The following is a 24,510-nucleotide window of genomic DNA, read 5'->3' as shown; positions in this document are numbered from 1 at the left end:
ATGTACCCATCTGCCTGGCAGAATTTTGGATGGGTTAGATAGAGTTAACCAAAATTTCCTTTGGGGATCGTCGGAGTCAGCCAAGAAGATTCACTGTGTTGGATGGGATAAGTTGACAAAGTCTAAGGAGGAAGAGGGGCTTGGGCTGCAATCAGCTAAGGGCAAGAATATAGCTATCCTCTCTAAGCTTAATTGGAGGTTCCACACTGAAAAGGAGGCCCCTTGGGTTAGAGTGCTGAAGTTGAAGTATTGTAATCAGAGAAGAAGAGTTGTTGCCAATGCTAATAGGCTTCCTTGTTCTCACATATGGGTTGCAATGAAAAAAGGTATGGATACCTTCAATAAGGGTAGCAGGTGGTTAGTTGGGAGAAAGAGTGGGCTGAATGTGTGGCAAAATAATTGGACAAATGGAGGTTCACTTAGAGGGCTGATTCAGGGTCCTATCACAAGGGAGGCTAGCCTTTTAGAAGTTAAAGACTTTATGATGGACACGGGTTGGGATTGAGGAAAGATCCCCTTTAAGCTTCCCTTAGATATTAGAAGGTTGATTCAAGCAACTGCCGTGCCACTTTTGAGTAAAGGTGTTGATAAGTTGGCTTGGTCGGGGTCTCCTCAAGGCACTTTTGATTTGAAAAGTGCTTATAGGATTGCCATGGGGGTTGAACAACCTTTCACAACTAATTGGATATGGAAAGTGAAACTCTTCCGAGGATTAGAACTTTTCTTTGGAAATGCGTCCATAATAGCATTGGAGTTAAGGTTTGCCTTGAAATGAGGGGTATTAGTCATCATACTACATGCCCTTTATGCCAGGAAGGAGTAAAAAGCATTTTACATGCTCTTAGGGATTGCCCGTTGTTAAGATGCTTGTGGAACCAACTGGGGGTTTTATCCTCTAATCAAACTTTTTTGAGGAGCAACCTTCAGGAATGGCTGATGTTAAATAGTAAGTTTAAATACAGTTTAGGTGCTACTCAACCACCTTGGAAAGTTGTTTTTCCCTTTGCTATGTGGCATGTTTGGAAGAGTAGAAACAACTTGATTTTTAATGGGAAGAGTAGGAACCTGAAGCTTTCTTTGGTGATTGTTAATCAAGCTTTAGAGTTCTTTCACTGCCTTTCCTCTCCAAGGTTGTTGACCCGAAATGTCATGATGAGGATTAGATGGGAGAAGCTGATCCAAGGCTGGTGGAAACTTAACATAGATGGCTCCTATTGTGGCAACATAGGCTTGGCAAGTTGTGGAGGGGTAGTTCGAGATGATGCAAGTAGGTGGATTATTGGATTTAGTAGGCGTTTTGGCATGACAAGCAGCTTTGGTGCTAAGCTGTGGGGATTAAGGGAGGGGCTCCTTTTATGCAGCAACCTAAACATCACTTTGCTTGAAATTGAGCTTGATGCCAAGTCTATTGTGGATGCCTCAGGGAATCCTTCATATGTAGACAACATCATTTCACCTTTATTGGATGATTGCAGGCTCTTGATATCTCGCATACCGCAGATTTGTATTAAGCACTGCTTTTGTCAGGCGAATAGATGTGCAGATAGTCTTGCTAAGATGAGTTATTGTTTAGATACTAATTTATCTACCTTTGATAGTCCGCCTGTGGACTCAGTCGATGTTTTAGAGGATGACCTCAATGGGAAGTATGTTAACAGATTTTGCACTGAGGCTATTGCCTCTTCTTAGTTTTTGAATGAAGTTTATTTTCACCAAAAAAAAAAAAAGGTACCTATATCTTTGGGTTTTGGTCTAAAGCCCACACAGCTAGAGTGCCCCAAAGTGGAGATGCTCGTAAGGGTTTCCATGTGCTCTATTGTCCTTTCTGTGGGTTTAGGCCCACTAATATACAATAAATTTATGGGCCAAAATTCATTTCGACTCATCTTTTTGTATGAAATTTACGAGAGTGCGATTTTAAAATTTTCTAACCCTGCTTCAGGGTTCAGGCCAAGGTGATATCTCCGCACAACACACGTACGGTTTTTATTTGAGAAAAGGAAATCGAAATTCATTAACAAGAGTATCGCATCAACAAAATACACCAGTCTGAAATAGCTTATAAACTCACCGGTAACCAGCAATATACTCAGCCTGTATATGATAGACAAAGTAACACATTTTTGTAATTTGAATTTCTATGACACTGTTTCGTGTTTCCTTTGAATAAGTAATTAAGTACCTGAATTAGTTCCAAAAAATAAAATGTACCCTAAATTAGAATTTCTAGAATCAACATCACCGATATTATTTGCTTATGTGAACCCATCGAGCACATAATTACCATTGCCAAAACATAAACACACTCTAGAAGTACCACTGAGATATTCGGGAATCCATTTCATGACTTCGCAATATTCTTTTCTAGGATTAGAAAGAAACATATTGACAAGTCCAATGACATGAGTTTGTCCTTAAAAACACCTAAAATCAAGAAAATAAAATCCTAAACTCTAAAATTTTGAAAATTAAATTTTAAAAAAAATTATAAAAGTAAACTCTTATATTCTATCCTTCACAAGACAATATACGCAAGAGACCATAATAAAAGGGCCTTAAGAGCTCCTTGGTAGAGGTAATTCTCTTAACGAGATTGGGGTCATTATGAATATACAAACACAATTATTCTTTTGATTGCGAGAAAATTCATGATGTACCCGTCTTAATTAATCTTAGTACATAAATAAGAAGTTCAAAAAGTAAAGAAAGTGTGGCCTAAAATAAGGAATGGGATAATGGAGATAGTTTATTTTATAGTCAAGAATTTATTTCTTGAATTTGACGTACGTAGAGAGTGTCAAGTTGTTTAAAAATTTTAATTGACATGGTATTACATATACCTTTGAATTTGTAATATTTAATCTGAACCATGAACTAAAGAACAAAGTTTAGTTACAAAATTAGTTGTAACTTAAGATTACAACCTTATTCAATATCATTAACATTATTACATATTTAAAAAATGTAACCGTTGGATTGCATATTCTTTACGTTTTTAATACACATATCAAATTGTGTGCCAATTAGATATTATTTACTATATGATTTATAAGATTATATTTTATGCGTAATTTTAAACGACAAAAACTTACAATTTAAACAATTTATTGATGACATAATTATTGATCTTTAATTTTCTAAAAATTTTGCAAGCATGGAGGATATAAAAAGAAAATGTAATCCAACGGTGGATTTGTCAAGATTTACCTCCAATAAAAAGATATTGAGTAAGGTTGTAACTTTAGATTATAATTAATTTTGTAGCTAAACTTTGTCTTGAAATAAATCCATTTCAAATGAAGAAGATCTTAATACTTAAAAATGCAAAAATTAAAGTCCTTGATGCAATTAAACAAAGCTCATTAGATAAAAAGTGGTTCCTAAAACTTTGAATGCATACCTATTTTCAACCAAAGAAGGAAAAAAATGGCAAATGAAACCAATAAATTAGTTTGAGACTATTTTTTTCAAATAATACCTATACTATTAGGTAACATTTGGTACAATGGATATAAATTTTAGTAGGAATAGTAATCTTTATTATTGGGAGTAAAAATTGTTATAATGAAATAACTATTTATGTTTATATGTTTAGTTGTAAAGTTAGTTGTTACATAAAGAAAGTTTGTAAAAGATGATGAATGTGGAGATTTTGAATTTTTGAAAATATATTTAATGATGCGAAGAAAATCAATAGGCTGAATGCTCCGAGTTTCAATGGACTAATAATCGCTTGAAGGCCTGAAAAGGGAAAAACACGATCAAAGGTGATTGGGGTGGACGGGCCAAAAACCCTCCGACACTTAAGTTTGTTTTCTCTCTTAATTTCTGGAGTTCCAACTTTTTAGGAGTTGTCCAAAACTTACCTTCATTTGATGTGAATGAGTGTTTTATATAGTGTGCTCTTGAAACGACTACTTGTCTCGTAACTTCCCCTATATTTGAGGAAGTCAGAAGGTTCAGGGTTAACTTCTGTTAATGGTCATTTTGGAAGTCAAATGAGAAAGGAGCCCAACAACACGGGCAGAAAATGAGTTGGTAAACAGATAGAAAAAAACCATTAAGACTAAGCGGCAGGAATAATGAGTCATAGGTCTATAAAATAAACAAATGGGTCTTGAGGAAGTAAACGGGCTCAAAGGAGCCCGAAAAGAGAGAAATAGCAAACCCATGGGTAGTATCTGATGTATAAAAGTGAAAATGGGTCATGGTAGGCCTAAAGTAATGCAAGTAGAGAAAGTAAGGGGTTGATGGCAACACCCATGGGAACACAAAGTTAGGAAAAGGGTCAAGTAAACCCAAGGAAAGTGAATGGGTCAAGGATGCCCAAGAGAAAACAAATGGGACATAGGAGCCCGCAAGTAATGTGAGGAAAAACCAATGGTCATACTGAGTCACTGGGAAAGAATAAACGGCAAGCCCAAAAAGGTCCAGCAGGATTGGATCAAATAAATATCACAGCAGGAATGACAAAGTGACATGGCAGAAAATGATGGTAGTCAAAGGGGATGGACTGAAAGAAGGCAAAGCCCAACATCAAACAAAGCCCAGCACCTAAGGGGAGCGGGAAATCATAAAGTAACCTATATAAAATGTCAAGGAAGGACGGTAGACTGTGCAAGCAAGCCTCCAGACCACGGCGAACGCATGAGCAGCGGGTAGATTTTGTACATATATGAAAAGGAGGCACGCGCAAGGCCTAGACACCACCAGCCTGTACCCAACCAATATAGGACATGGTGGGGTCATGGGTCAGAGGTAAGAGGGCATGGTTTGGTGGTGGGGTGAGGGGAAAACCTATTCTGTGGTTCTTGCTCAAGCTCTTTTGGGGGATATGTCTTGTTGGGATGACATACCACCCAAAAGAAGCAAGGTTGAGTTGGAACCACTAGGTGCATACCATTAGGGATAGAGAGAGAAAGTACCCACACCGTGGTAGGAAGGGGTGCCATGGCAGACTAATAAATAAAATAGTTTTCCTTTGTCTGGAAATGGGGGAGTGGCACACAGATGGTCCAGTGATGGTTGGCAAGTACACCCAGACCAGACAAAGGTGGTTAAGGGCTAAAATAGTAAAATCTGATCACGGTAGGCACTATAACGGGAGACCCTTGCCGTGCCCAAAGGAGGGACGGAATCACGGCAACAAGCACTTATAGAGAAAATCAGGAAATAGAAAACAAGTGTGGAGTAAAGAAAGGCAAGAGAAAAATTAACTAAAAAGGAAAAAAGGGAGAGTTAGACTGGCAGGCATGCACCAATAGGTTGATTCCCTCTCTCCCTCTCAAAGTCTTACTCTCTGCCAAAAGCAAAAGGGTTTCCTTTGGGCATTAACCATTCAGGTCCATTTCCCTCAAAATGAGTAATTTCCACGGTAGGATTTCCCTGGGAGATTGTTCTCGTTGAGAAGAGATGTTCTTCCCTCGCTGGCTTTGGTCCTGCGGAATGGATTCGATCTGACTTCTTTCTTTCTTTTTGGTTAACCCATATATTACTCATTTATTCCTCCTACTTTCTTTATAAAAGTATTTGTTGTTAAAACTATGATTATCTTTCTTAATTAGAGATTAACTATTCACTTTTGATTAAAAATTCAAAGTACTCTCTTTGTTGTTTTGTTATTATCATATCTGCTTGTCATGGCGGGCATGGCTTATCTAGAATAGTTCTGCCTACCATAAGCATGTTCCTGGCAAACAAGGCATAGTTTACGCACTAGTTGGACCAAATTGAGTTGCAGTTAGATTGGTCTCAACTCCCTTACTCAGAATACTTAGGCCTAGTACCGCAGGAGGCAGCCTAGCCCAATCTAACAAAAAGGCCCGCTACAACTTCCACAACTGCTTTAGGAGTTAGAATATTCAATCTTATCTTCTATAACTATCGTTGGAAGTTAAGTACTTAGTAGGAAGTTTATAGCGATGAACCAGGATTTTACTCATGCCTCGAAATAATAATATGTGGTTCAACTCACTATCTTTTGTAGATAAATCTTTTTGGAATTTTTCCCAAGTGTCGGGGGTCATCCAGGTTCTTTCCTCATGGACGACGGTCCTGCTAGGTATAACTATTCTTGTCTTCTTGACCTGGACGACTCTCATGGATGAATTGGAGTTGGTTCAATTTTCAGTTCACCATCAATATTAATTTCTAAAGTTGTTATTTCTAATAATAAATAGCTTTTATGGCTCTTATTTATTTATTTGGTTTCCTAAGGTATCCCCAAGTTTTTATCCCAGGACTAATCCTTCGAGGTACTGTCGGGTGCCAAGGCGGGGACCTCTCCCAAGAAAGTTTGTTGCATTCACAAAGGCTTGAAACCGAGACTACTTGCTTAAGCGACTAGAGCCCCTTCCACTCAGGCCAACCTTCGTTGGTTTTATGGCCCTTATCACATAATATAAAAAATTCAAAACTCTAGTGAGTCCACAAGTTTGGGCCCACAAACAAGATCCCTAGGTCTAGGCCCAAACCATTCATGTCAAACTTAATTGTCTATAACAGAATTACCACCTCACTTCGCTATTATTGAAATTATTTCTTATTGAACCTCATTTCAGGTATCTCTTTGAAGGGTAAAATTCTCTTTGGATGTACTACATAGAGTTCCTTTCTTTTGGAAAGCTATTTACCAAATAAAGATGTTTCTACATCTTGCTGAGTTGCCAAGCTCCAAGATCATGTGCCTAAAAGTCTATCTAGCGCACGCCATACACCAAAGACGTGCATCTTAATTTTTGAAAAATGATGAGGACAAATGTCAAGATATGAACTAAACAACCATAGATCCTGGTTCTTGATCCTAGTCTAGTAGTAGAGGCGAAAAGCATTCTCCAACACTAGTCTCATTATTCAACCAAGTTAGCATACTAAAAACATAATCACAACGTACTTTTCTCATAGTATGTGGCAGCCGCATTTTCTTGAGACCCACAAAGTCGTACTTGGTTGTATATCTAACCGGTTCTCTTGGCTTTTGGAGATGGAAACTGAGTAGCATTCCAGTTATTCGTGTTCATCTCAAATTCTTAATTGATTGTTTTGGATGCACAGGCCATAGATAGGCTTTGTTATGGAGGGGACCAAAGCATTTTACCTTGATTTCTAAGGGAGCAAGATGGGGTAATCATGACTTGCTTGAATCAACTGAAATTCCAATTTTTTTTTTTTGGGGGGACGAGTTAAAAAATTTCTTACTTTTGATAGCTATACTTTGAATCTTTCATTTGAAATTAACTGGTCATTATACTCCTATATACCGCATAGTCCCGAAATGGAATTGTGGACCATCACCCATTTTTAGTCAGGACTTGGAGCTCAACTGATAATTAGTGACTATTTTATTCTTTGTGCCACCAACCATAGCACGCCATGGCATAATAACACTAAGAGTGCTTTTGCACACTTTGTTGCAGAAGCATAACAGAGATAAGATACTTGGATTTCTTTTTGCAAAATCACTAGTGGGCCACACTGTGTAATGTAATTTGGTGCAGATAGAAGAAACACATTCACTCTGGTCAGGGCAGTGATTCAAGTTGATGCAACTGGTGTCAATGATCCTTACCATCATTTAGCTTTTGAGGTAAGAATGCTTGGAGTATTGACATGTTTTGACTATTATTAACTGTAGATCTAATGTTTGATGCAATGATGTGGTCCAGTACAGTCTAGTTCTTTTTCTTTCCTAGCGTATAGTTCACTGTCTTCTACACTTTTTTTTTTGCTTTTATAAATTTATAGTCTTGTTATGCCCAACCGATGTTACAACTGCACGCCAGAACCAGAAGTTTACCTAACTAATCATCTTTGATATTTTCCCATTGTTTATCCCAAAAAAAACCCTCCCAAGTCTCCCAACTTTCTTGCTTATAGCCATGGTGTTCGAACACCAACACAACACAACCACCAAAACTAGCAAACTACCCACTGAGACAACCTGCACCATCCTTTCTTGTTTCTTCTGCACTATGTTGAATGAGCCAGACCCATCATTTAGAAGGGTTAAAATCTCCAAATGCTTCAAAGAAATGCCTCTCAAGGACGACCAAGAACATGTTCTAGTCTTAAGTGGACTCTGGAACATAGCCATGACTCAACCTGACGACCCAGAATTCCCATCTCTTGGCATCTTTGAGTGCATGGCAAAACTAATCCGCAAAGGCATCAATGACCAAGCTTGGCTTCTCAAGGACCAGAACATCTATATCCCTTACTATGCAGCCCATATCATCGGATCCTATACTATGAACAAGTCTCAATTTGCAGAAAAAGCAACAAAATCAGGCGTGATTTTGCCGTTAATGGAGCTTTTTAGAGGTAAGATTAGTTGGGTCGAGCAAAGAGTTGCAGTTAGAGCACTTGGTCACTTGGCCAACCATGACTCAACTTTTGAGGCCATTGCTGTGCATGAAGTGGAGATCATACAATTAGCCATGAAGATAGCCTCTACATGCCTCGACGAAGTCTATGATAAGTTCATTGCCGTGAAGGATTCAAAGAAGTTGAAGTACCACTGTGACCTGCTGACTAGAGGACTTGGAGGGTTGGAGATTGAGAACAGAAAGGCAGAGGAATGGGCTAGCCATCTTCAGTGTTGGTCTCTCTATCTCCTCAACTGCTTTGCATGCAAAGAAAGATCTCTCAGTTTAATCTGCAAGAAAGAATTCTTAAAAGATTTGTGTGGAATGTGGGGTGGTATAGCAAATCGAACCTCGCCTGCTGGAGTAGGACTGATAAGAACTCTGTGTCAGACAAAAAGTGGTAAAACAAGTGTAGCAGATTTGAAGGAAGTCATAGACTTTCTTTGCAATCTTTCAAGATCCTCAGATGACTGGCAGTACACGGCTATTGATTCTCTTTTGCTAATTCTTAAAGACCCAGATACAAGATATAAAGTAATCGATATTGTAGCTCCAGTTCTTGTTGATTTGGTTGAACTTGGAAGCTTTGGAGGAAGTTCAAACGTAGGAGACACAATCACACAGGCACTCTTACAAGATTACCACAAAATCAGGTATGGTAATTTGAAGTTGAAGAGCAAAAGAGCTGAGAAAGCATTAGGAGAAACATGGGACTTGAAGGTTGAAAGGAAAAAGAGAGAGAAGCTAATGTCTAAACAAGAAGTTAGAGAGAGAAAACTCTTGGTGGGTAAGCTTAAAAAGAATGGAAATTTGATGTTTTGGTCTGGGGACATTAAAGAGGCTGTGATGAAGTACTCTGAGGCTTTGAGTTTATGCCCATTAAAAATGAAAAAAGAGAGACTTGTTCTGTACAGCAATAGAGCTCAATGCAATTTGCTGCTGAGGAACACTGAAGCCGCCATTAGTGACGCAACTCGAGCTCTTTGTTTATCCAATGCGGAGAGTCCTCATGGTAAGAGCCTGTGGAGGAGATCACAAGCTTATGACATGAAAGGGTTGGCAAAAGAGAGCTTGATGGACTGCTTAGTATTTGTCAGTGACTGGTTGAAGTCTGAGAAGTCCAAGGGTACAAAGATCCCATACTATGCGTCACGTATGATTAACAAGCAGATGAATGCCACGTGGATTTTTGCTTCTGCAAAGTTAGGGAGGGAAAAGAATGAAGTCTAGGCACACAAGTTGAAGATAAAAATAGAAGAATCAACGACCAGCATCAAGTTGAGGTTGGGCACTTGATAAAGATGATGAAAATGAAGAGGTATAGCATACGGTGGTCTTGGTAGGTCTTTAACATCGTGAGGTTTTGGCCTTTTTATTAATGCGGGATCTGACTTGTTCTTGGTTGGGTTAAATTTGATTGATGATTATAAATTTGGTACAAAAAGTAAAAATCTCGTGAGTGCACCCCTCATGATCTTTTTCCCTGGAGATTTTTTTTATAACTTTTCGAGGGCATTTTTTTTAATAATAAATTTATTTTTATATATTTCTTTCTCCAAATATGCTCACCATTGTAAAGAACCTTTGGTTAACAGGAGATGGATGAGATTAAATTATAGAAAAGGGAGGAAAATAGGTGTTAGTGTTAATGGAGTTGACACTGAACAAATAGGTGAAGGCTAGGGCGGTACAATTTATCAATTGTTTGGCTTCAGAAATTAGGTGGATAAAGAACATCACGACTAGGGTGGTTCACAAATTGATTTGTGCCAACTTATCCGACCACTATCAAGTTGGTCGCATCACTAGAAGGAACTGTCAACGGCGCACAATCTAGTGGTCGGCATTGTCCCTTTTCAGTCGTTGGCTAATGCATCAAATTCACCTTGTGTGTACATATATAAAGATAATTATTGGTTTACATTGTACTATCAATGTAAGATTTATATTTGCATAGTAGACTAAACAAAAGGGTACAACATTATATATATTCACATAAAAATAATATGCATTTATTTCGTCTACCCATGTAAATGTTACAATGATAGTACAATCTAAACTATTAATTTTCCTCTATAATACAAAAAACCCCTATCAATCAGATCTTTCTCTTCAACCCAAACTTTACTCCCCACCCCACCCCCCCATAAAAAAAAAAACCTTTGGCCTGGCCTCCTCAAACTCCAGTTGTCAACACCACAGCACTCACAAGTATATCTCAAGTGATTGATTGAACTTCGAAGGTGGGTTGATCGAAGATGAGTTACAACTCTAAACTTTGTTTAGGTTTGATTTGTTGTGGATTTTGATATTTAGATCTTAAGTTTCGATCTATATGCTTGAATCCTTGGGAATTTTATGTTTTGAATCTTTATCTTGTTTTTTAAATCCTTGGGAGATTTTTTGAGTTTGATTTTGGTTGTTCTAGATACTTAAGTTAATCACACCAATTAACTTCTAGGATTTATTCATTAAATTGTTATGAGTGATTTGATCTGTTACAAGAGAAATTTTCTGTCAATTTGATTGGGCACATTCTGACAATAAACTCTCTCCTAACGTTGGGGGATCTTCAGTGAATTGCGGCTGGCGCACTTGAAGCCTTGAACTTCTTAGGTGACGAAATGATTAACCTAAACATTGACCAACTTGATCCCAGCGATTACCAACCTCACCGACGTTTAGCTTCTCAATTAATACATGGACGACTTTTTAGATTAAGACCATTTATCTAATAACCAACAATTATCGTCCAAGAAAGTCTTTCTTAATACGCAAATTAGATTTGATCTACATTTCGCATCCTACCTAACGCACTAATTGTGCTCTTACGTAAGACAAAAATAAATGAATAATTGTATGGATGTGGATTCAGCATTATCTAACGAAGTACTATATTTTCATAAGATAATTTAATTAGGTGGATAGCATAACTCTGGGTGCTTGGCATAACCATATATGATTGGATCATGATCTCAGAGTTGAAAGTGTCGAACCACCCTTGAATTGGCTTTACAGCTCAACTCATGAACAAGCTTGAAATAATCACTGGGAAATTACTTAAAATAACACCACAACACCATGAAACAGTACACAACCAAAAACCCATAATAAAAGAGATTAAAACCCTTGCCTGTCAAATAGATTGTTCAAACTAAAATCCAACCACGGGTGTAAAAAAAATCAATAATCATACTTTCTGATTGCATACAGCTTCTAAACAGGCTAAAAAAATCTACACACAAACATAACATAAATTATACCTTGTGAAATGGATCTTGCTATTAAATTATTTAGGAATGCTGTACAGCAAATTAATGTATAACACACACGTTTACAATACTACAAGCCGGTGTGAATTTGGAGATATAACGCCTCAAATTTACCAGAATTCTCCTCCACAGGTCCAGGTAGTATGGAGCCATCCACTACAGGAAACATTAACTGCCTAAAACAAATAGCTTTTTCCTTGTACTGTTTTGCTGCATCAAAATCCACGCAAGACCATGAAAAGTGAGAATGTTATTCATTCATATAAGCCCCACAAGAGATCACTACATTACATTATACTGCAGTCCTGTATAGTCAATAATATTTCAATAATTTTTTATTGCCTACATACAAGAGTAAATTCAACTAATTCAGATATTCAACAGTGCAGTAATATATAGCTGTGGGGCCATGGTGGAGTGAAGGAAACAAACTATATACAATTTCATCATCATTTCTTTAATATTTTCAACCTTCTGCAACAATTCCTTTTATGTTCTCTCACAGCATTTATTTGTTTTTTGACAAGTACGTTCTCTTACAACGTTTTAGAAGACAAACTGGATTTCAAAATGCCATGGAAGAAATGCAAAAGTGGAGATCTTTTTATGATTGGATGTCTGCCATAGGCTGTGTCCTTTCCACGTCTCTTTCAAAAAATTTAGATATGTTGAATATTAGATTGTAACATTTTAGGAGCATCTTGATACACTTATTGAGTTTTTCTCCTCTTAACAATAAGGATTTCTTTACTTATCTCCCCCCCCACCCCCCCCAAAAAAATAAAAAAAAAAAAAAAAACAAAAAAGGGCCCATCTTTGGCCATGCCACATCGGACAAAAATAATACAGTTAACTCCCCTCTTTTCAAATTTAAAGGAGCTCAAATTTCATGCCCATGCCACATTTATTATACAGAATAAAGCAGTGACTCACCTCTTCAAGATTTAAAGGAGATCAATCATCATAAGAGCTCAAAGCAGACACAACTGATCCCGTTGTCGCAAGAGTTGATGCCACATCTGGGTAATTTTTCCAGGATGTTGTTACCTTGAGAGATGGATTCAACCAACTCTTCACAGAATCCACAAAGGAGTTTGGATCGAAGTTTAGAATGGCGTCCCAATCCACCTGTACACCTTGCGGTATGTTTCCTATACACTCCATGTTAGCAGCGAGAAGTAATCCAAGCATAACTACAAACCCAACAACAGCAGATCCCCTTGACAGCGGCATAAAATTGTACCTAAAGAAAAGCATTCCAGGTTTATTGACAAACAACATAAATTGTCTGAATGACAAACCATTTCCATTCACTGAAAAGCACTTATTATACCAGTAATATGTCATCCTTAAGATTGCATCTCTCACGTTTTCAAGCACATTGAAATCAGTGGACCCATAAGCCTCACCACAATAAGCACTGCATATAGCCTGCCATTTCAAAGTTAGCGTATGCAAATGTTAAGTTGATTCAGAATAGATGAAAAACAATATACAGATTCCAAATCACCACGGGCTGCACAATAGCATCACAGAGGAAGCCAATTTACAATTAAGTTTGCAAAATAGAAATGAGACTAAAGACTTCAATATTATATGCAGAATGAGGACAAAGGAGAAGCTCCCTAGAGTTAGCATGAATAAAGAGATGGTTGCCACTGGCATAGTGGTCCAGTTGCATCGAGCAGCCCCACATGAAAAAAATGTGGATCAAGTCCTACAATCTTGATTAAGCAGCTTAAGACAAGGCAAGGTGCTGGGATCAACATTGTTAGAGGCTGCTACAGAAAGCTCAAGTACAAAGTGGAAAACCCTGAGATAAGTGTAAGTGCAGTGCATGTTGGAGAAATGGAAAAAAAAAAAATGCCGTTGTGATGAAAATTAATAATGTTGCAAATTTACCATATGAAATGATGCAGATAAAAAAAAATCCTAACATAAAATTTAATTCAACCACTCAAGCACATAACTTCATCAAACGTGTTTAAAACCAAAAATGCTTTGATACACTAAAAGCAATAAGAATTCCAATTTAAAAATATTTGATGAACTATAAATATATGGTCAAACTGCATTTGAAAAGGTCATCAGAACAAAGTAAATAAGAGACGCTGACTATACAAGCTTAGGAAAAATGCACACCATTGTGCTTATGCTGTGATTTATCGAAGGTGCTTTCCAAGAGGGAATCTACACGCCATGTGAGTGTTGCCATGCTAAACAGCATGCCTTCACAGTGCTTTTAATACTACTAACCAGGATAGATAACTACTGCTGCTTAGTTATAATTGATGGAAAAAAAATACTATAAGTTACTTGACCTCGCTTGGGACGTGCCACAGGTCGGTCTCACTAGCTTCAGGCTTAAAGCATGCCTAGGCACCCTTACAATAACACTGGAAACAATCCCTAATTTTCCTTGATTATAATTTACGAAAAAATTTACTCTGGGTTTAGTTGGGTCAGTAGTCTCTGTCCTTTTCCAACCACGTATTAGAAAGCGACATTATAAGAATAACTAAGCCATCTGGTTAGTGTCATGACGCAGATTAAATAGGAAGAACTTTGCAAGTATTGTAGAGCTGTAAAGAGTTGCAACACTGCAGAGAACAGCACCTGAAATTGAGAAAACTGGCCAGTAGGGGACGAAAGTAAATATCCTGAGTAAGGCCTTGTGTCTGAAGAATAACTAGGAAAAGCCTGAAGTAGTGCACTTTGCTTCACAGATTAAGTAACACCTAATCACCTACTTAACTTTTAAGTAGTGCACTTGGCTTCACAGATTAAATTCAATAGATCTGAGACTTATAATCTGATAATACATATAGAGTTATAAAATCCCCACAAAAAATCATTTTATATGCCTCACTCTTTACCTTTAATATCAATAGTCACTCAGTAGAGGGGTGGGGGGGATGGGCTTCCAAGCTATAGGTAGAGGGGTACATGGGTGTGGCTTGTGGAGAAGCATCCGCATGGGGTGGGAGGAATTTAGCAAAAATATTCGCTTTGTGGTAGGGGTGGGTGATAGAGTTAAGCTCTTGACGGATCAATGGTGTGGAGATTCTCCACTTCGATTGACCTTTCTAAGTATGTATGGGATTGCTTCCAATAAAGAGGCATCGGTGGCCTCTTCTCTTGAACGATTGGGGATAGATGAATGGAGAAGCTGGAATGTTCATTTTATTCGGAGACCAAATGGTTGGGAAATGGGTGGTGTGGATAAATTTCTCCGTACTTTGAGTTCAAATCTACCTCCCACTGAGAATGGAGATCATATGCGATGAAAGTTGACAAAGAATGGGGATTTTGATATCTGTTCGTTTTACAATAAGTTGAGAAGCCCCTTGCCCATTATTTTTCCTTGGAAAGGTGTTTGGAAGGTTAAGCGTCCTCGGCGTGTTTCCTTCTTTGTGTGGACTGCTGTATGGGATAGGATCCTTACCTATGAAGCACGAGTGCGTTTTGAGACTCGGGTGCGAGTGCAAGACTAGGCAATTTTTGAAAAAGGTGGGTGCAGGTGCGGCGAGACTCGGCAATTAAAAATTATTAAAAATATTTTTATTTATATTTTCTATTTATTTTTACTATTAAAATATTCTTAAAAAACACATTAGATTCACAAAACAAAAAAGAAAATACAAAACAAAAAAGAATGTCCTACCCTCTCACCTAATCATGCCATATCAGATCATGCACTGTACCCATCTCAACCTACACGTGTACATCAAGGTAAAATGACCAAAACAGCCACATGACTTTGGGTGCAACTAAGGGGTCCAATAGAATACAAAGCAAAGGGCATTTTAGGGTAATCAAAGTCTTTTTGTATTGCAACTCTTTGTCACAGGCCAACAGAGTAGCAATTGTGCTGTGTTGCTGTGGAGACGCCAAGACGGAGAGCAGAGACAGAGAGGCAGAGACGCTAAGACGGAGAGCAGAGACAGAGAGGCAGAGAGTGATTTAGTGAAGTCGAGCACACACACACACCGTAGAGAGCATAGAGAAGAGAGAAGAGAGACGAGTGACGGAGTGAGAAAGAGTGTTTGAATTTCGGCCTGAATCGGCCGTTTCGGCGGTTTCGCCCGATACAACCTAAGTCGGCGTGAATCAGCCTGATTCAACACGAATCGGCTCGAGTCTAAGCTGCGTCGGCGTGAGTCAAGGAAAAAAAAAAAACACGTGGCAGACACGGCCCGACTCGCGGTCAGCGGCGTCCCTTGCGCGTCGCCGCATCGCGCCGCGTCGGACGCAGGTGCGGCTCCTTTAGCGTTGCGTCTGTGCATCCCAAATCCTTACAAGTGACAATTTGAGGAGTAGAGGGATGGTTTTTGTTGATTGGTGTATCATGTACCGTTGTAATGGGGAGACGGTGGATCATTTGTTACTTCACTGTGGTAAGGCTTATCAGTTGTGGAGTTTGGTGTTTAGATCTTTTGGGATTTTTGGGTCTTGCGAAGATCGGTTGCAGATACTCTATTTGGTTGGTGGAATTGGCTTGGAAAGCATGTGTCTAGCATTTGGAACTTAGCTCCATTATGCTTGATGTGGTGTCTTTGGAGGGAGCGAAATAAGAAGACGTTTGAGGACATGGAAAGTTCGGATGACCAGTTATTGGCCTCTTTCAATGGCTTTCTGTTTGACTGGTCTAGGGCTTGGGGACTCACCTCTAGTGATTCCCTGCCTTTGTTCCTTAGCTCTCTCGTGTAATTAGTATCCTTTCCTTTCTTTTTTCTTTTTTCTCTTTCATTCCCATTGTACTTTTCTCTCTGCCTTATGCTTTTCTGCATAAGGCAGTTTCTTGAATATATATCTTTATTACTTATCAAAAAAAATAAATAGTCACTCAGTAACTAAAGAACTTGTCAGCATCAGGAAATCATGTATCTTGAATTGCTTGAATAAAATCATAAGTGAGCAAGATAAACAAGCAAGAATTATTTTAGCTGATTAAACTTTAAACATTAAGTAGTGGACAGTCTATGGCTAGATGTAGAAAGCAAAGCTATGTTAATGCTTGAGGTCTAGCACAAATATGTGTGTGCATGTATATGTAGATATGTTTGAGGTCTAGAGTAACATACTTCCCATGCCCTTGTCATTTCTGTTTCAAATTCATCCCATCTAGAAGGCGTGCAGGGTGTTCTGATGGCAAAGTCAAATCCGCGTTCCCTAGAGGAATCATTGGATCGTTTAAATGAAAAAGAAAGTTATTATAATGAGAAAAAAGAAAAAGAAAAAGAATAAAGGAAAAGGAAACAAGGAAAGGAATAATTGCAAGCCAAGAAACAAGACAAATATAATTTACATTTTCACTAGGGTAATCCTTGTTCCTTCAAGCCGTTTCCTGAAATAAGAATAATCAATTAAAAACTAGGAATGGCTAGAAATTTTGAATGCTGGACCTAAAACTTAATTTGTATGCATAATTACCCCTCAAAAGCACTATTACACCAAGTAGCCAACCAGAAGTCCTCACCAACAACTCTGTAAAGATCAGAGCAGGAGTTTGCACCCAGAATCTGGCATTTTCACATTAACATTAGTTGATTGAATTTTCAATATATGAAAGCAGATATGTCCTCCAATGGGTATGAAGCAAAATATGACCAACCCAAAAGGCATTTCCTAACGCTATAATCTCATAAAAAAATAAATGAATTTTCTTTTCCTTTGGTTTAAGTACCCAAAATATAAGATTTTGCATCCACTCCATATTCGTGATTTCTTTACTACTGGGCCTATACGGACTAGATGGGTTTTTTTTATCAGTAAAGAAGCAAAAATATCATTAAACAGAAAAAAGAGATCACAGTATACAGGAAGTATACAAAAGATTACTTGTACAAAGAAAAAGGAACAGATAAGATGGATTCTGTCAGCTGTAATGACAGATTCAAACAAGAGAAAAATCCAAAAAGCTCATGAGGTAAATAGTCTCCACATGATATCATGTAATTACTGTTTTAGAATTACGTATATCTCAACCTCTATATGCCATAATTTATTAAGTAGCTACAAATAATATCTTAGATTATTCACATTGCAAATAAATATATTGCAGGCCAAAAACCAGGGCAAATAGAAAAGAGAGAATATATTTGCTAATGAACTATGGACAATAGTATCCTGTTTATTTGGTCTCCAATGGGTTATGCATACAAATTAAAGTTCCGGTTAGCCCCTACCTCCTTGCTATCTTAAAAAGAAAAGAGGACTGCACAAATAGCGTCTTCAATCTTGCATGTAAATAAATAAATAAAAACCAGGTCAACTGACGCCAGCATCACCACTACAGAAATTAAATTTCCTTGGTCCTTTTTCAGTGAAACAAAGACAAGCCCCAGGCTGTTCACTTTTACTTGGTCGTCTGGTATCTTGAAACCTCTTTGCTTGCAGGGGCAGGTGTGGAAACATCTGAGACAGTGCTTTGCAAAAGAATCTTGTGGCATGGTGGAAGTTGACTTTTATGAAAGATATCTCCTCCCTTTAATCTAATCAGTATATTACTTCTGAGTAAGGCACTCTCCAAAAGGAAAGTGAACAGGAGTTAACAGCGGGTGCAATAGAAAGGCAGTTGGGGGCAAACGATAGGGAGGTACAATAGGCTTATAGATCAGATGCAAGCAAGCTCCAAATCTGCTTCTCGTTGGGCAATGCCTTCTTTTCTATGAACACCCCCACCACTAAATGATGAACTTTGCCAGTCTTTGCCTCCAACCCGACCAGGAGAGAACACAAGGTCAAGCCAAGCCCTTACCCACCTGAATGGAATTCATATTTCCTTATCCTTTTTCCTTGTCCAGATGCATAATTCAGTTTTGCATATTGACAATTATTTTCTTACCCTAGATATAATAAATAAGACACAATTAATTGCTTCTCTTTCCAAGAATCTCCCCATAAAGCAGGAATTCAATCTGCAATAGCCTGAGCTTCTACCATGTGAGGCACTCCTTAAAAGAGGAATTAGAATGCTCTCTCCTCACAGGTCAAGGTTGTATTTATTATATTCATCCTTGGAATAATTTACTAGGAACATTTATGAAGCAGTAGTAGTCTGAATAGGATGACACTGAAGGAGCTTGATTTTCCTAAAATTTTGTTAGAAATGGGGGCCTTATTACAACTAGTGCAAGTTGTGATTGTTTACAATTGAACTGACCTTTTTAGGAACAGGTATGTTTCTAGGATCCTGCAAGTCCAATGGCAATACTATGTGATTCAAAGCTTCAAAATCCTTGCCCACCCAGCATTCTTTGCTTCAACCAGGTTTTGGTTTGCAAGTTGGATCGGTTTTGTAATTAATCGTAGTTTACTAAACTCTGTTAATGTTTAGTTGTAGGGATCAAAGAGAACTTCAAAATTTTTATGGAATATTTGATTGTCCAGTTGAATGGATGTTTTCAATTGATCTTTTCACTTACCCTTATATCAGTTAATGGAAAAAGAATTTGAAAAAAGAAAAAAAGAAGCTGTTTGACTCTATGCTATTAATAGGTATAGTTCGTCATTCTTATAATTTATATTTCTCATCAGCAAACATCCCACTATATTGTTCAAGACTTTTTTAACTAACAAACTTAACCAGGGGGTTACCTTCTAAATACAACTTGTTCCATATTCATTTTCATTTGAAAATGATTCTCATCTTGGATATCAAAGAGTTGTATGTTCTTATAAACAATGCTTGCCACTGCAACATGCGGGTTCATGCCTAGTTTTAATATATTTTGAAGATGCCAAAAACTCCAATTTCCTAAATGGGGAGCGTTTCAAAATAGCTGGGTAAAAATTTTGGGATTTATATATCATACTTTATTAATTTCCTTGTGACACTATATATGTTGATCCATATTTTGATGCCTCTATCATCTAGGCCACTGCAGCATTCAGTTGCAAACAAGAAAATATACAGAAATTATCCTTGGATAATAACATTTTAAATGCCCATATAAGAGACATCCCCAAACTATGCAGTGAAAATTAGCAATTACAAATCATGCTAATGGGATGAATACTTGTAACCTACTCCTTTTACAAACTTCATCAAAAAGGAGCTTAGAAAAATTATAAATAACAGAAATAAAGTCCCTGTGCAATGTGAAAAGGCAGTGGATATATAAAAATAGATTGAAAAGGATGGTAAAAGAACTCACATCTTCCAATTTCCCATCTTTGGATAGATCAATAATTTTATCTTCCTTGCTATACACGTACAATTGATCCTTTATGACAGTCTTTGCGACATCTAAAGTTCTGAAGCATTAACAAAATAATGAGAACTGTAAAACAGTTTTCTACTATAAAGGAATCATATTAGGACGTACCTTTCATAATTTGGGTAGTAGCGAACAACTTTTGCCTGTCCGAGAATCATTGGTGTGTGAGAACCAAATCCAGAATTGAACTCTTCACTGAATTGCAGAAAATCCCACACAAGTAAACAGCTGAGGTTTCTCAATCATTCAACTAAAAAGCTAGAAAATATAGGATCAAATTCATCCAAACATTACTGATTAAACTCTGGTAGGTAATGTGCAAGTTAATAAGAAATGGAGTTGTTCATATCTGTATATGTAATATTTACATAATGATACAAATATCAATACTAACAATGTACTTGTACATATCATAGTTTAATATTCACCACATATCATTCCTACATAAAAAAGGTTAATGAAAGAAAGACCTAGAAAGGTTATACTACCTGGATTTTATATCCCACATTTAAAAAAAAAACTTCTATCCAATTCAAGCAACAGTGAGTATGGATGGTCAGAAAAGAGCTAGAAAGATCTAATGTGAGTCTGCTGACCTTCACATATGATTTAGGTTAAATTTGGGTGCTAATAAAAAAACTCCGGTGACTGAGCCCAACTGGACTATATTAAATTCAAATAGGCCATAGCCCAGCCCGCATGAAACAAATCAACCAACGATCCTTTTTTCAGTAAAATATCTCTATAGTTCTGAACCAAACTATTGCTGTTCAAGGACACAGATAAATTTCATCTTTAATTCTTTTTACAATAATAATTTGGAATCTTACTCATTTACATAATGTACACAATATTGTACTAAAAAAAAGAGAAGAATTAACAGTGATTCTGAAAGGAAAAAGAATGCATCTCCAGTTAATTCTTCACCATATGTTAAGAAAAGTACTAAATTTTTTACTTTTTGGATAAATATTAAAATTCATATAGCCAGCAATAGATAGTTAGATAACAGAATAATACAGAGATCTATTGAGAAAAAACAAAAGTAGAACCAAAGAAATGTCTAAGATACAACAAATGGTGAAAAAAGTAAGACATTCTACTTAAGGAAATAAAAAGACTCGCAGAATTACAATAACTACTGGTGATTTACAAAGGCAAAAGAATGCACCTATACAGATACATCACCATATATACTAAGAAACCACACTAAACCTTAATTCCAATCAAATTACGTTTTGTATTGTGGATATTTTTTCAACTACTAGGGAGCAGCACATGTTTATTATTTTCTGCAATTGTATCCTATAAAAAAAATCATATTCTCTGTCACATCCTTATTTATCATATCTTTTTATACTACAACTACCCATGTTGTTTTAGGCCTTCCTCTACCTTTTCCCACTCATTCACTTTGAATTAAATTCACTCTCACTAGAGCACTAACTTGTCTCTGTGCACAATTCCAGTCTATCTTAAACTCTTAGTCACTGTTTCCTCAATAAGGGCCACCCCACCTTTGAATAGATGACTTCATTCCTTATCTTTACTAGAATTTCCACTTATAACATTCTTATTTCGACTATGCTGATTTTATGACCACGTTGCTTCTTAATACCCAACATTTTTTTTTTTTTTTGGTAAACAAACATTTCATTTCATTAACCAACCAAAGAAATAGAATCTACAAGCATCATCTCCCATGCTTCCCACACATCAGAAGGGAGTGAATCATTATTACACTTGAAAACAGAGGAAAGGGGAGAGACAACCTTTGCTAGAGCATGAGCTACAGCATTACACTCTCTCTTAACCCAACAAGAACAACACTTAGTCTTGAGTTCCACAGCATTTAACAGCCAAGTCTTTGCAATCCAGTGACAGTTCTGGACATCACCATTTAATTCATCAAAGCAGAGTTTAGCATCTCCTTCAATCTCAATATACAGGAATTTTTCCTCTATAGCAAGATTGAGAGCCCCTACAATAGAAGCTGCTTCTGCTTCGATTGGTTCACATATTAGGTGTATACTAGCCCAAGCTTTGACAATTCCACCAGACTCTTTTCTAGCCACAACAGCTATGGAAGCACATACCTGGGACACAGCTGTAACTACATTTAACTTAATACAACCAGGTGGTGGTTTTTTCAACTCAACTGTTTTTCACAACTCTTGACCTTCCTGCCTCTGTCATCCACAACTGCTTCAGCAACTCTGGTCTCCGATGAGCTAATAATTTTGGCAAGATTCACCTCCTGAACATTGTTGTGAAGGACCTCATTTCTCAAATACCATATGGATTCTAAGGTGTGGGCTATTTTGAGTGAGGTGTGGTCATTTGGATAGGATTGCCAGAATGAGGGGTCAAGATTTGGGTATTTAGGACAAAATTTATAATATCTTCAGGGCTATTGATTTGAAGAGTATCAGTTCTGAGACTCCAATTACAGCCAAACAATATAGTTCTAGCTACTTTGCAGTGGAAGAACAGATGTGCCGCTGTTTCTGTGCTCTCCTTGCAAAGAACACAATCAGTGTCTTCAATACCATTCTGTGGTGCAGAATTTCCTTCGTAGGCAGCACATTGGCTCCAATTCTCCATAAGAGCATTTTTAACCTCTCTTGAATTTTTAGATTCAAAATATTCTGCCAATTCAACACGTTAAGATCCTTAATCCACATTAAACTATCTTGCCTTGGCCTAACGAGAATTTGGATTCTTTTGATAGCTTAAATGGACTCAACGTCAAATAGCTCCTCCAGTCTATTCACACACCAGGACTTGGTTGAAGGGTTGATAAGGCTTGAGACCATCATAGGAACTGGGATAATTGAATCATCTTTAGGTTTGGGTTTGTAGTCTTGATCTAGCCATATATTAATGGACGGGCAATCACCAACCATGAAGCAAACAGCCTTGACTATGATTTTTTTTTTGCATTCTCAATACCTTTCCATACTTTAGATGAAATAAATACACACTTTCTTTCAAAATTTGAAGAGCCATTTAAGGAAGAGGAGGTGGACTTTCCGTTTTAGATCTCGAAAACCTCATTGCTCCCTGTATTTCTGAGAAAGAAAATGTGGAGTTGAGTAGAATCCCTACTCCATTGGAAATAAGAAACACCATTTGGGGAATGGATTCCCAAAAAGCATCTGGACCTAATGGACTTCCTGCTTTGTTCAATAAGAAGTACTGGAATATTGTGGGTGACTCAGTTGTCAAAGCAATCATTAACTTCTTTGAATCAGGGAAGATGTTGAATGAGCTGAATGGTACACTAACAGTACTCATCCCCAGGATTCAGAACCCCACATCTGACAGTCAGTATAGGCCAATTAGCTTATGCAATGTAGTTTACAAAACAATGGCCAAGCTTCTTGTGACTAGATTGAGACAGATATTACCTAAACTCATTTCTCCCTGTCAATCTGCCTTTATTCCAGGTAGATGGATTGCGGAGAATAAGGTTATTCTCCATGAAACACTGCATATCTTCAAGAAGAGAAAGTCAACGATGGTATGATGGCAGTGAAGTTAGACCTACAAACAGTATATGATAGGGCCAACTGGAAGTTCCTAAAGACTCTGCTGGACAAATTTGGCTTCAACAACACTTTCTCCAAATGGATTCTAGAATGTGTCTCATCTATCTCATCAACTCTTCTTATAAATGGGGGGTGGGGGTATGGCTGGTTCTTACACCCTGAGCAGAGGGCTTAGGCAAGGGGATCCCCTATCCCAATACCTCTTCATTTTATGTCAAGATGTGCTGTCCAGAATGATTGAAAAGGAATTCTTGGAGGGTAGACTCACGGGCATAAAATTAAATATTGGTGGACCTCCATTAACTCATATAATGCATGCTGATGATATTGTTCTATTTTCCAAAACAACAAGTAGGGATGCTAACATTTTAAATGAGTGCTTAGAAAAATATTGTACTTGGTCCAGACAACTGCTAAACAGGAGTAAATCTGGCATAATCTTCTTGAAGTTCATTCAACAACCAAGAGCCCGAGCTATGAAACAGATCCTTAATATGAAGAATGTTAAAAAAGATGTCATCTACCTAGGAGCTCCAGTATATACCTCCAATAATCCCTCAAAGGATTTCAAGTTTCTACAGGAAAGAATGGAAAGTAAGCTGATGGGGTGAAGATCTAAGAGCTTATCTTGGGCAGTAGCTGCCCATTGCTAAAAACAGTGACCCAAGCTATCCCAACTTATACATTGTCAACCTTTGATGCACCAGCAAAGGTTTGTAATAACCTAGACTCACTCATGAAAAAATTCTGGTGGATCCCAAAAAAGAATTATTCTCGATACTTAGCATTGAAGAGTTGGGAAAATCTATGTCAACCAAAGAATAAGGGAGGATTTGGATTTAAAAAAACAAAGAATTTCAATTCTGCTCTCATAGCCAAATTGGCTTGGAATTGGATGGTTGCATCAAAAGCGATAGCCAGGTGGGAAAACTTTAAATTTTTATCCCCTACCTTCAGCTACATTTCCCTAGATTTTTGCTTCAAAATAATCTCATCCCTCAAAAGCCACTCTTCCAGTTCAGCCTGCAAATTTGCTTCTACTCTAGCATTTTCCTCAGAACCTCTTTTTTTTTTTTTTTTTTTTAATAAGTAATAAGTTTAT

General features: G+C 37.5%; 2 protein-coding genes across 2 annotated transcripts in view; one reads left to right on the top strand and one right to left on the bottom strand.

Moving 5' to 3' along the window:
* Positions 1 to 7,191: 7,191 nt before the first annotated feature.
* On the top strand, positions 7,192 to 9,907 carry LOC111984805 (uncharacterized). The gene has a single exon (XM_024016427.2). It carries the CDS (start codon positions 7,878 to 7,880, stop codon positions 9,591 to 9,593), a length of 1,716 nt encoding a protein of 571 aa, XP_023872195.2. The 5' UTR covers positions 7,192 to 7,877; the 3' UTR covers positions 9,594 to 9,907.
* A 1,564-nt stretch (positions 9,908 to 11,471) lies between these two features.
* The window catches only part of LOC111984750 (suppressor of RPS4-RLD 1), a 35,481-nt gene continuing 22,442 nt past the window's right edge, over positions 11,472 to 24,510 (bottom strand). The window contains exons 17-24 of the mRNA XM_065761389.1: positions 19,966 to 20,052; positions 19,795 to 19,894; positions 17,069 to 17,157; positions 16,944 to 16,982; positions 16,720 to 16,807; positions 12,969 to 13,066; positions 12,569 to 12,878; positions 11,472 to 11,845 (exon numbers count right to left, since the gene is read on the bottom strand). Of these exons, the coding sequence (XP_065617461.1) occupies positions 12,590 to 12,878; positions 12,969 to 13,066; positions 16,720 to 16,807; positions 16,944 to 16,982; positions 17,069 to 17,157; positions 19,795 to 19,894; positions 19,966 to 20,052 (790 nt within the window). The 3' untranslated portion in view covers positions 11,472 to 11,845; positions 12,569 to 12,589. The remainder of the gene's footprint in view (positions 11,846 to 12,568; positions 12,879 to 12,968; positions 13,067 to 16,719; positions 16,808 to 16,943; positions 16,983 to 17,068; positions 17,158 to 19,794; positions 19,895 to 19,965; positions 20,053 to 24,510) is intronic.

Source organism: Quercus suber, unplaced genomic scaffold (genome assembly GCF_002906115.3).
Source record: "Quercus suber isolate HL8 unplaced genomic scaffold, Cork oak 2.0 scaffold_410, whole genome shotgun sequence".
Taxonomy (NCBI): Eukaryota; Viridiplantae; Streptophyta; class Magnoliopsida; order Fagales; family Fagaceae; genus Quercus; species Quercus suber.
This window is presented reverse-complemented; position numbering and strand designations above follow the sequence as displayed.